The following is a 13,440-nucleotide window of genomic DNA, read 5'->3' on the forward strand; positions in this document are numbered from 1 at the left end:
AATGTGATAACAGCCAAATAAAAGAAATGTTGGTTGATAGATAAATATTTGCCAGGACAATGCTCTTCTTTGAAGTTGTGCTATGCAATCTTTTCCATCCATCTGAGAAGGCTGGCGGGCCTTAGTTTAACATCTCAGCCAAATGTGCGGCACTTCCTCAGCACTGCACCATGAATGTCAACCTGGATATGTGCTTGAGTCTCTGGACTGGGACTTGAGCCCACAGTTTCTGACTCAGCAGTGAGGATGCTACCAATTAAGCCACGGCTGACACTCTAGTATCAGGGGAAACCACGTACCCATACCGAGCTTGGGAGTGGGGTTGGGCAAAGAGAAGAAAAGAGTGGAGAAGCCATCTCAGCATCTCTGGTGCATCTACTGTCAGCCCGCTACAGAGAAATATTGACACAAACCTGGGAGAAAGTTGGTGAATAATCGTTTCGGCAGGTCAATGATTTAAAGACACACAGTAAATGCCAGGGGTAAAAATATGGGACAGACACCTTTTGGAGAATACAGGCGCAATATCCTGGCAGCTACAGGACATCACTGTGTGAATTTCCCATGTGCAACCCCTTCATCAAAACATGAGCAGTCAATGTTCTACTGAGGAACTCTACAGAAGAGGGCTATCTCCTACAAGATAGCAACTTGGTAAATTTAATGAGCCTGAATTTGCTGGTTCTCATGGCGAGCCCCCTTAGTTAGACTTTTCCTGCATCTTCAATTCAAAAAATGATTTTGTCCAGTAATTTGCTAGAAATGCAAGCTGATAAAGGCGTGGTAAGGGCAATGGGGAATCTAGGATTTGAAAGAATGATGGGACCAACAGTCCATCCCCTTAACTAAATGAGATTTATGAATTAAGAAATAAACAGAGCAATGATGGAGGAGGAAATGTCTTGAATTAGAGTCCATTCAGATATGGAAAGAGAAATAAAGTGAGGGAAAGAAAAATTGGATTAAGAGCATAAGATTTTTTTTTAAATTCAGCATCTTTAAAATCTCCAACAACAATTTGCTACCTTAAGGAATGAAACACCACGATTTAAAATGTTCACTTTCTGGGCAAGGCTGATTGGCAATCATTGCAAGTTATCACATTGTTAAAAAAAATTACTTGCACTGTTAATTACTAGAATTAACTTTATGGGGTGTGCTAAATGCGCAAAGTTCTTAACAATGGCAGGGAGGTTATGGGCAACTGAAATGTGCAAATCCAGCGAGCTGCTATAAACAACAGAAATGACATTTGTGTGAAGCAAGTGGAGGTGCAGCAATAATCAACCAACAAATTTTGGAAATTCACAACTCAGAGCATATCTCTTCCTTGCCTGAACTTGCTAGATGATTTGCGCAGTAATGATAAGTACGTTGTTAGCACCCGGTTAATTTTACAGCAAGTTTCAGCCCAAATTGCATTAGTCAAGTGGTGGCAAGTATACCCACAAAAATTAATACCTATAAACTTCCAGAGGAACATCAGGGTAAAATTTAAGTTACTCACTTCCAGCACAGGGCCTGTTCAAGTCCATTAACAGACTCGCTGGTTGATTGAAGCACGCATTCTCTATTCCATATTCTCAGCTTTCTGGATCCTACATGAGGAAATTTAATTTGGACTGACATCAGACATGTATAAGTTATGAAAATAAAAAACCCGTGCATATATAGTTTATGAAAAACGAGAAGTTGAGAAACATTAAAGGCAAAAAGGATTTGCTTTCAGTATCCAGAAGAATAAATATATAAACCTTGATCAAAGCTGATTAGCATCACCTTCTATTGAGTGAGGTGCACCAAAAACTTAGACAAGTTTACGTTAAAGTCATTTTCCCTTCCACCCAAACAAGAGAGGCAAAATATGCTTAAATACTGCACTTTTGCAAGGGCTTGCTAAAATTCACATTGAGCTAATTATTTAAAAGGACAAGTGTACTAACTCAAATATTGCACCACAATCCTAAATTCTGAAATTTGTCTCCAGGGGCACTGAAGCAGCAATCTGCCACACACAGCACACAGATTCCCAATGCCGCAAATCTTCAGCTCCCAGCCTGACTCTGGAAACAATTTTCAAGTATAAAATGTTTTTGTTTGACCAGCTGGTTGTTTCTCGCATATTATCTTGAAGAGTCGCCAATTCTATTTGCCCGGCAGGGTGGCACATTCTTTCCTTGTTGGCACAAATCCCACTTACCCAATACCAGAGAGTACTGATGCAAGCTGGCAGAGCGAATGCCTAGGGATTCTCAGGTGTGCATAGAAGTACAGGTGCAGCTTATTCAGCTTCCACCATGCCAGAAAAACCACTGATCGTTATCCCATTTTTTGTCCAGCTAGGATTACTATACCTATCGCAGCTTCGGAGTGAAGGGTTATCTGGGGTTGCATGGGAAAGAATTCCATCTTTCACGATCAATCTCACAGCTTGGTCCTTAAATCTGACAAATGGGCTGGAAGACGCCCATACCTTGCACAAGACTTGGTGGGCCAAATGGTTTCCTTCTGTGCCGTCATGACTTTATGACAAGTAATGGGAAGAAACCGATATTAGTTCACAGGCATTCTGCCCCCAGAGACAGCCTGCGGCTTCAATTAGTGAACCAGGCTTGCTAGTTAATTATCAACAGAGGCTCAGAGCACTGCCAATCTTTTTGTCTCAGAATTGGATCATCTAATCTGTTAAGCTGGGTTGACTTGGTTCTGAATTTCCATCATTGGGTGTGTAACGTTGGATCCAACACAACCCAGTGGCTCTGTCCACCACCCCAACCCAGTAGGTCAGGCACTAGTTTGCCTTCAGGCTGAGGGTTTCAGCCTGTGTTAGGTGAACAGCAGATATAAGAATACGTAACAGTAACAGTAAAAGGTGCATGCAGTGTCACAGCACGGACACATTTCACATCGCACTGAATGATGATTTCACTCAATAAGAGATACAGAAAAGCAACAACAGTGAGCTTCTCTGCAATCATGGCAGACACCAATCCCTAGGTTGCATCAGGCCCCTTTCCCATGCCTGACTTTCAGGTAACATTGTCCAGCAGCTGTCCTAGGCTTCAGAGTTTCATTATCAGCAATAGGATACCTTCAGAATGGTGGAAGGGCCTACATGGGAAGTTTATGTTGTATCGGCCAGCTTGATGTTCTAACCATCCAAGTCCAATGTCATGTTCCAAGCTCATCCAGCACCAATCAGATAATCCATCCCCTTGAGCGCTTTTGAGCTGACCTCAGGCATGTATAAATTATGAAAATGCTTGACGTTTCTGTATAATGAAAAATCAGGAGGTGCAAAATATCAGCAGCTGTTGCCAGGCCACTTTCCCTCCAAGAAACTGATAGGTTGGTGTAAATCAAAACCCACTCCATGTACAATCATTTCTCCTTTTTGTACACAAATCCATCTCGGAGTTTGGTCCTGAATCTCACAAATGGACTGGAAGAACCAAGTAACATCAGGGAATTCAATATTAGTGCAGCCTAATAATGTATATCGAATTGTTGGTTTAGCACAGAAAGAGTGTGTGTGATACACTTCCCCTTTGAGAAAATGTCCAAAATATCAAGTCAAAGTCAGATACATACCCGTCACAGGGCAAATGGCACTGATTGCAAACAGTTGCCCATCCTCTCGCCAGGTCACTCGTGACCTCCGATCATCCCAAGGAAATGCTGACTGAATTTCCTATCAAGGAAATAAGAAATTTCATGGTTGGAACTATAATATATTTGGGAAGACAATAAAGTACATACTATTTCAGAACTCCACAGGGAGTGAACTTGGCTAGAGTCCCACAAGTTAGTTGTTTAAGGCAGTGAGTAGTTGAGGCGTACAGAGCAGTAAAGATCCAAGGGTTTATTCCTAGTCTGTCTTGAGTTGAGCTCAGGGTGGGGAGGTGAGGGCAGCATTGCAGGGGGCATCACTGTGCCCCCCAGGATAAGGAGGGAGAAGAAAAAGAAAAACATGACAATCCTATTCAGAATGGCAGGTGTGGACAACAGGGGAGAACAGAATCAAACCTAACCATGAAATCTTTGCAGTCATGTAATCGGCCAATAACTTATATTTAGGTAGTGCCTGTAACAAAACATCCCAAGGCGCTTCACAGGAGCATTATAAAGCAAAATTGGACATCGAGCTACATAAGGCCAAAAGCTTGGTCAAAGAGTTAGGTCCTAAGGCTGTCATGACCATGGATCATAGCCCCGAATTACTTATGGATATATTGAACTTATAAGTAAGACATGCGTTTTTTAAGAAAGGACATACATGCAAAAGCTGGCTAAGACTGTAAAGCAACCACATGCTGGAAAATTCCTATGTGAATTACACTTGATCAACTAGTCCAGAGAGAACAGGACGTCACACCTAAAAGGTGTCAAGGCTTACTTCAGACAGAGACACCTCAAAGGAAAAGATACAATGCAAAAACTGAACTGTAATCTGTCGCTGCAGAGGTAATGAAGGCTGATTACCATCTCAGCAGAAACTGTCTCCTGTTGAGTTATATCCCAGACTGTGGACATGAACTGAGTTGAAAGAAAGCAGTTTCTGGGCGAAAGACAGGTTTGTTTTTCCTTCCCAGGAATATACAAGGGGTTAAAAGCCAACTGCAACCCTGGTCTGTGTGTGCTAGTCTGTTGTTCGAGTGTGTGCTGCGTTAGTGTGTGCTGTGAAGATCATAGCTGAAGAACATCAACTAGGCACCTCTGCGCTTGCGGGTAAAAAAGTCTCTCTCTCTGATTGTTGGAAGCAGGTCAAAAGTCCGCAAAGTTACAGTCAAAAAGGAAACAGGACAACTCCTTTCAGCTAACCTGCAGAACCAAGAATCTCCAAACCAGCTGCTCAGCTGCCAAAGTCAGCTCCAGTGGAGCCATCCAACTTAATGGCTACAGCGTTTCACTATCTACTCCTCATGGACAAGCCAAAGGCTGATTCGTATATCTTTTAAACTTTTGGTTCTGGACTCACTTCTCATTTCTAATCTATGTATATGTATGATACATTTTTATTAATTTTTTGCTCGTGTTCTAGTAACAAATAAACTCATCCTTTCTCTGACTCAAAAAGGCCTGATTAAGTTGGCCCCTTTTAAAATATAACTACATTTGGACTGGGAAAAGGCATCCACGAGGGAAGGGGTCCTTTTTAAATTAACCTTGTTGCGACCAACTAAGGGGGTTGAATAAAGAAGGGGAGCCAGTTCATTCCTCCTCACCCGGGAGCATAATAATATGGGGGAACCTTCCCCAAGGGCCAGTATTAACAAGGGGCGCCTTAAAGGAGGAAAGGGATGTAGAGAGGGAGATATTTATGAAGGGAATTCCTGAGTTTAGGGCCTAGGCAGCTGAAGGCACAGCAGCTAATAGTGGAGCAATTAAAATCAGGGATAATCAAGAGGCCAGAATTAGAGGAGTGCAGAGATCTTGGAGAAGCTGTAGGGCTGGAGGAGGTTGCACAGATAGGTGTTCAAAACCATGAGGGTACTGGACAGAATAAATAGCAACAGTTCCCATTAGCAGAAGGGTCAAGAACCAGAGGACACAGAGTTAAGGTGAATAGCAAAAGAACATAAGATCATAAGAAACAGGGGCAGGAGTGGCCATCATGGCTGATCTGACTGTGGCCTTAGTTCCACTTTCCTGCCTGCCGCCCCTCTCCCCCACCCCCCCACAACATAAAGGCAAAGTGAAGAAAAATATTTTTACACAGCAAGTGGTTAGGAACGCACTGCCTGGGAGGGTCATGGTGGCAGATTCAATCGTGACTTTCAAAAGGGAATTGGCTAAGTACCTCAAGGGAAAAAGTTTGCAAGGCAGCGGGGGAAGGGTGGGAGATTGGGACTAGCTAAAGAGAGCCAGCATGGGCTCGATGGGTCAAATGGCCTCCTTCTGTGCTCTAACCATTTTATATTCTGTGTTAATGTGCTGCACCACGTAGCCCTGACATTTGTTTCGCTTAGCTGTGAGGTTACATTTCATAAAGAATTTCATTCCATAAGACAGCAAAAATTGTTCAACTACCAGCGAATTAGTTCACAGTAACTAACTTCATTGAACATGAACCATACTAGGACAAAAACTGGATATAAGAGTTCAATCGAACACTCACTGCTGGCTTACGACGAGCTGCTTCTTTACCCTCTGTTCCATGGAACTGTGTCTCCTTCTTACCCCAACCGACAGTGATGAATTTTCCTGAAGGGAGAGACACAATTTACAGGCACATCACAGGTAAAACTGCTCGTTGCAAATAAGACATTACATTTTTATTTTTTCCATAAAGGTTTTTCAAAAAGAAAATCAAGGTGTGGTATTGATTGTTTCTTCCATTACTTTCTTCTGACATCCTTGTGCCAGGCATCATCTTTTTTTCAGAAGGCCAAGGCACAGAGTGGGCTGTCGAGCCTCTGCTACTCTCACAAGAGCCTCATGGAAGCACAGCACAGTAATCTAGGATGATTCCCCACTCCTACTGACTTTGGCTGTACAGAATATACAAAAATGGGCAACGAGGGTGACTCTCGGCATTAGTGCCACTGAACAGCACAGGAGGAGAACATTCGGGCCATAAAGTTTCTGCCAGAAAAAACGATGGAGATGCTCATTCTGATTTGGATTTGGTTTGCTGGAGAGGCATAGACTTATAGAGAATCTGTTTCAGGTCTTTAATATTATTAAGGACATTGAATACAGGCAAGTGGAGAAAATGTTCTTGCATAATGGGACTAAGGAGAATCAGGGGCCATCTATTTAAAACTGATATAGAAGCTAGACGTGCGGACATTTTCTCTGAACGGCCTGTGGGATGGCATCCCGGAGGTGGTGATGAAGACTGACTCCCGGTAAGCTCTTCAAGAAGGGGTTTGAAGCATTTGTAGAAAAATGGGATCATGACAGAAGGAAACCAGGATTCCGGGAAATAGCCAATGGATTGGGAGCTTGCCTGATGGCTTTTAAGGGATCAGAAAATAATTTTTGACACATTTCCTGAATTGGTTATGGGTCTCCTTCTTGTCTCTCCCAAAGGCGGGTGTATTGGGGATAAGTTCAGTAAGAAGCAGGACGGGTTCATATCGGCCTGGTGACCTTTCCCCATCCTACAGAGAACAACGCTGCACCAAAACCACTACTGTGTATAAATGTAACTGGAAAACACTGATGTAGGAATGTTATTTTACAGATTACAGTAGGTTTTTGACAGGATGTAGAGTATAATCTGGACAAGTTGTTGCAAACATTCTTTTAACAAAACAGATTAAAAGTAATTTGGTATTATTCTGACGGAAATGTGTTGAATTATTCGCTAAATCCTAGCCGAGGGACTTACAAATGACTGGGAACTTATGCTGGAGTTTTACAGAATAGAAAGACAGGTCTTAAAATCTATTTATGAAACAAGACAGCACACTCACCTTCACCAAAGTCATCCTGGTGGATTCCAACTTCAGTGACTGGATCAAAGTCCTTGGTCATCATTATGATAGTCTCCTGCCCTACAAAGCAATATAATTAACTCGTGACATGGGTCTTTTGCCAAAGTAAGACGCTGGACGGTTAAAGTAATGTTCTCGCTTCACAAGCTGCATCATAGCAGAAATATGCAACTCAGTGGTGCCTTCTGAAGACAGTTTTAGTTTCTACAGAACTGGCTGAGCTAGGTTTGAAAAAGCTGCTTTGATGTGTTTGTGCTCTTGCTACCACTGAAAGTATTTCACTCTAGGATTACTATTTCACACAGCACACGCCAGAGTTTTCAATTGCAAAACATTTTTAAGTGTATTAAAAATGATTGCTCGCTAAAGGGTGCTATCTTTATTTCAAACAGGATGCATCTGCCATTAACTTTATGTTTAAAATAAAGCGCCCAACTAAAACTTACCCTCAAAATTTTCCCCCTCAACAATTTTCTCCCCCTTCTTTCCTCACTCAGGAATAGGACTCCATAACTCTCCAGCATCCCTTTAGAGCCTAATCCTTCTAAAACACAAAGTGAGTGACGCTAACCCTGAGAGGCTGTTCAACTATGAAAGGCATTGTAACCAAGACCAATTCTATCCTTGCCCGACATTCCTCGCACACGCACGCAATTTCCAGAAGGGCCGCAGGGTCGGAAACCTGGCTGAACCTTTCCTTAGCCCGAGAGAGGCTGAAGTTAATTACAGTGCAAGAATTTTTTTTTGAAACAACTGGTACATCTTCTTGACATTGGGAGTGGGTGAGGAGGTTAAGGGTCAGTCTCCAATGCTCTTGATGTACTGTGGGAGCCAGTTAAAGGTGCTCATGGCCTCTGCTCCCAACCCCCAGCAGTGAGTTGCTGTGGAGTCAAGCGGCTGGGAATGCTCTGCTGGCCACAAAGCAGAAACGGGGGTTAAGCTTGCAAGAGTGAGGACGTGGTGAAACCAGACGGTTACAGCTGCAAGAGATGCTGCATCCAGAACTAGCAAATGTAGTAATTTTAGCACTTGCTTGTGGGATTGGCCTTCGAGATAAAGTTGGGTGATTTCTGTTTTTTCTGAAATCCATGCCAGTCACATAACTAAATAATAAGACAACAGTTAGTGTGGACTAGCAAGCAATGCTGGAAGAACTCTATATTCTTACAGTTACAAAACTTTTCATAGTGCAGATAGGTGTTAAAAATCAGTTTATGTAATGCAGCCGACACTCACTCTGAGTAAGAGTGATGGGTGTGGGCTCAAGCCTTTTTGTGTTGGTCCCTTCATGCCTCACCTCCTCTCCATCTCGGTCAACCCGTTTAGTCCTACAACCCTCTGCATATCTGCATTTCTCCAATTCTGGCCTTGAGCACATCCTACATTTTAATTAATCCACCTCAGCTGCTTGGGCCCCATGTTCTAGAATTCCCTCCTTAAACCTCTCCACCTCTCTCTCCTCCTTTTAGACACTGCATAAAACCTACATCTTTGACGAACATTTTGGTCACTTGTCCTAATATCTCCTTATGTGACGTGGTGTTAAATTTGTTTGATGATCGCTCCTGCAAAGCGCCTTGGGACGTTTTGCTAGGTTAGAGGCACTACAGAAATACAAGTTGTTATTGTGTTGCTTAGGAAACTGGGTCAAGCTGTAGATGGGCAGAGATAGATGTAAGTGGCCCTCATGAGGGAGCAAGTGCACACGTTTGCTCTTTGAAATTTTAAAGGAAAAATGGATGCAGCGCATTCATTGCAAAAACCATGGCTTGATCCATTAAAATTTAGATAAAGGAATTAAATTTAGGCAAATGGTGGCATAGTGGTAATGTCATTGGACATCCAGAGGCCCAGGTTAATGCTCGAGGGACATGGATTCAAATCTCACCATGGTAGCTGGTAGAATTTAAACTCAATTAACACTTCTGGAATTGAAAGCTAGTCACAGTGATGGTGACCAGGAAACTACCATTAGTTGTTGTAAGAACCCATCTGATTCACTAATATCCTTTAGAAGAGGAAATCTGCCTCCCTTACCTGGTCTGGCCTACATGTGACTCCAGGCCCACAGCAATGTGGTTGACTCTTAACTGCCCTCTGAAATGGCCTCACAAGCCACTTAGTTCATGGCTAATTAAGGATGGGCAACAAATGCTAGCCTTACCAACTATGCCCATATTCCATGAAAGGATAACAAAATTGATTATTCATAGACAGTTTGGTGCAAGACACTAGCCATGAAACTAGTTCTGGGGTGGAGGGGCGGCTCCACACACAGGCTGAAAATTTACTAAACTATCCCTACAGAGAGGGAAAAGAGAGGTAGCTTTCATAGGTTTTTACAGTATAAGCATGGGGTCATTCAGCCCATGCATCTGCACCATGTCTGAAGAAGCTATTTGCTTAGCCCCATTCCCTTTCAGATTTACACATACCCGTGGTGAGCACAAGTAGTTCCTGGTCTGGGCTCCAGCTCATTCCAGTCAGTCCACTGTCAACACTGCCAACACATTCCAGCTGAAAGAAATTACAGAAATTTACAATTAACAGAAGCACTTTTGTTAATACATTATTAACTATATCATTATGAGCATTTCCTGCCCTCTTTACGATCCCTGCTACCACTCATCAACTCAAAGCCCTGAGCAAGGTGAGCTACCTGCTCCTTGATGAGTTCGTACAAAACTCTGTTCCTTCATCCTAACTTTCATCAGGTCCTGTTCGCCCAACACCCGTGTGCACAATGGCACATGCTAATACTCAGTCTGGCAACGCCTAGTTTTTAAAATTGTTATCCTCCTTTCAAATCCCTCCATGGCCTCACCCCTCCCTATCTCTGGAACCCTCTCCAGCCCTACAACCCTCTGAGATCTCTGTGCTCCGCCAATTCTGACCCCTTGCGCATCCCTGATTTTAATCACTCCACCATTGGCAACCATGTCTTCAGCTATCCAGACCCCTAGCTCTGGAATTCATGGCCTAAGCCTCTTCGCTCCCCCCCTCCTCCTTTGAGATGATCCTTAAAACCAGCCTTTTTGTCCAATCTATTGGTCTCTTGTCCATCACTTCATTACGGGTTCAGTGTCAAATTTTGTTTGCTAACACTCCTATGGAACGTCTTGGGACAATTTACTATGTTAAAGGTGCTACATAAATGCAAGCTGTTGTTGTTAATCCTTCATGCTTGCTTCCTACCGGAAGCATCTAGGCTCCTTTCCTTTTTAAGAAAAGCAAGCCATCATCTGACCAGTATCATGGTACATCTGAAAAGCATGTTTAGTCAATAAAATGTATTTTTTTTATTCTTTCATGGGATGTGGACGTTGCTGACCAGGTCAGGCCAGCATTTATTGCACATCCCTAATTGCCCTTGAGAAGGTGGTGGTGAGCTGTCTTCTTGAACCGCTGCAGCCTGTGGAGTAGGTACATCCACAATGCTATTAGGGAGGGAGTTCCAGGATTTTGACCCAGCGACAGTGAAGAAACGGCGATATCGTTCCGAGTCAGGAAGGTGAGTGGCTTGGGGCGGGAACTTGAAGGTGATGGTGTTCTGTGTCTGCTGCCCTTGTCCTTCAAATTCTTCAGGTAATATTCATAAAATAAGACCACCACATACCTGATTTGAGTTTAGATTATAAAGTATAACATCCCCAGATGCAGTAGCGACACACACAGATTCCTGATCTGGCAGGTCCTCAATACCAACTATACAGCCGGTGCCATCTTCAGGGAGAAATGCTTCTTCAACCAGGGACACCTTTCGGAGCACCTGTGAGGAGAGAGAGGAAAGAGTCTGAATCAGGTCTTCTTGAATAAACTTGTCAATTGAATATTATATTGCATTAAGATGATTCACTTATTCAGAGCCAAAGGCCAGTACAGTGAAGCCTATAAATTACAGAGCCCTTATGTATGGGCATTAGTTGCCCTTTTTTATGCAGGTCATTGTGGATACTGTAAAAAAAAATTGGCAGGATGAGAATAACCATTACGGCACAGAAACCTGGTTATCCCTGGGACCAAACCATGCAAGCATTCGATCCTGGAGATAGGGCCCTTTTCCTGCTGCTCCGTGTACTAGGTAAAGAACTCCCAATGCCACAAAAGCTATTTCTTTCACAAACCAACTGTCGCCTCACATTATACAACATATGCTGACAATGTAAGAACAGGAGAAATAGGAGCAGGCCATTTGGCCCTTCAACCCTGCTCCGCTATTCAACGAGATCATGGCTGATCTTCCATCTCAATTTCCCCTTCCTGCGCTACCCCCATGTCCCTTAATTCCCTCAGTACCCAGAAATTCTATGGACCACGGCTTTGAATACACTCAACAACTGAGCATCCTCAGCTCTCTGGGGTGCAGAATTCCGAAGGGTCACAACCCTCTTGAGTGAAAATATTTCTCTTCAATAGCTATTTTCAAAATGGAAATAGATACAGACTAAAACTGCAGGGGCTGCAAGGAAAGAGCAGGGTGGAATGTAGGATCAGAATCCCCTCCAACTAGGAAATTTATGGAGTGTAAAACCCAAACCTATGGACATGTTTTGACCTCATGTTTTTTTTTTAATCACAATACAGAAACCAAGCTACAGCCAACAGCACAGGGCTGTGCAGCAAGGGGTTAATTCTGACATTTAGTAAAAGACAGTAGCTCATCAAAAAGGTTTGGACATTGATTGTTATCATGGAACAATGGTACCAGCGAAATGCCATTACCTTCCATTGACTAACGCAATTAAGAGACTGATTACCCGATACAATGGCTTAAGGAACAGCCCATTAATATTTAAACTTTCATCGGCCTTGGAGCCAGGTGCTGTATTGCCTCAAAACACCACGAGAATTGTTTAACCAATGTGAAAGCTGATCATATTCGTCTGGGATATATTTTCCATGGAAAGACTATTGTTTCAACTAGCATGAGCTGATCATATTTGTCTGGGCTATGCGCAGAATAAACTAAGAGCGCTAACTACTGGACATTGAAATGAATTGGGTCAGGTCAGCAGTAGAAATGGTATAATTGGGGAGAGAAACTGTAGGACACCACTGTTTTCTGCTGGCAGTTGGTAAAGTTTGGTCAACTCCATCAAGGGTACTACAACATCATTGGAAAACCAACTGAGGGGTGATTGTAAGTATTAAGTCAGGATATACAGATTTAAGTATTAAGTTAGGAACAAGGTGGGAGTTTAGCCTCTGATGGGACAGGGTTCTGGGTAACTGTATTTCGTGATTGCTGAATGCAGCCCTCCTCTGAGGGCTGTGGGTAATTCAATAAAGCTATTGTTAATTATCAGAAGAAATTTGTTTTTCTGATCATTCTGTTCAAGCCACACACTTGTGAACCTCGTATCATGACCCTGAGTGTGGGGAGGGTCTCTGAGGATGAAAGGGAGCACCCCTTTACAGGGAGTGGGACTAATTGGATAGCACTTTCAAAGAGCTGGCACAGGCACAATGGGCCGAATAAGCTCATTCTATGCTGTACACAAATTCGCTGTCATGTTTCCTACATTATAATAAGACAACACTTCAAAAGTTCTTCACTGGCTATAAAGCTCTTGGGGATGTCCTGAGGTTGTGAGAAACACGGTGTAAATAGGAGTCTTTCTTATCTTTAATATAAATGATGTGTATCACACTGGCCCTTATTCCACTGTCTAGGTGATGTGCCTTAAAACAGAATAAGCCACCTTAAATCTCCCAACATTCATACAACTGAACTGCTCAATTATTGGCATCAATGCCAATCTTTAACCTTCGGGCTCATTTTAAACTTGGAAAAGGGTTACCATCAATTCATTAACATGTATCCATGGGTGAGATGTCTACAGCTGACAGACGGTAATCACTCTTTGCAACATACACTGTCCCAAGGGCGGAACTTTACGCTGGGGGGGATTTTACAGTCCCGCTGAAGTCAATGGACATTTGAAAAGCTCACTGCATTTTACAGCCCCGCCCCAGCCTTGAGGGGGGCGTAAAATTC

At 43.0% G+C, this 13,440-nt stretch overlaps 1 protein-coding gene across 1 annotated transcript in view; it reads right to left on the reverse strand.

Annotated features, from left to right (window-relative positions):
- elp1 (elongator acetyltransferase complex subunit 1) overlaps positions 1 to 13,440 on the reverse strand; it is a 78,249-nt gene that overhangs the window by 61,977 nt on the left and 2,832 nt on the right. Inside the window, exons 3-8 of the mRNA XM_078529508.1 lie at positions 11,059 to 11,211; positions 9,878 to 9,959; positions 7,422 to 7,502; positions 6,119 to 6,204; positions 3,592 to 3,691; positions 1,508 to 1,598 (exon numbers count right to left, since the gene is read on the reverse strand). Of these exons, the coding sequence (XP_078385634.1) occupies positions 1,508 to 1,598; positions 3,592 to 3,691; positions 6,119 to 6,204; positions 7,422 to 7,502; positions 9,878 to 9,959; positions 11,059 to 11,211 (593 nt within the window). The remainder of the gene's footprint in view (positions 1 to 1,507; positions 1,599 to 3,591; positions 3,692 to 6,118; positions 6,205 to 7,421; positions 7,503 to 9,877; positions 9,960 to 11,058; positions 11,212 to 13,440) is intronic.

The sequence above is a fragment of the Cetorhinus maximus genome, chromosome 2, assembly GCF_964194155.1.
Source record: "Cetorhinus maximus chromosome 2, sCetMax3.hap1.1, whole genome shotgun sequence".
Lineage (NCBI taxonomy): Eukaryota > Metazoa > Chordata > Chondrichthyes > Lamniformes > Cetorhinidae > Cetorhinus > Cetorhinus maximus.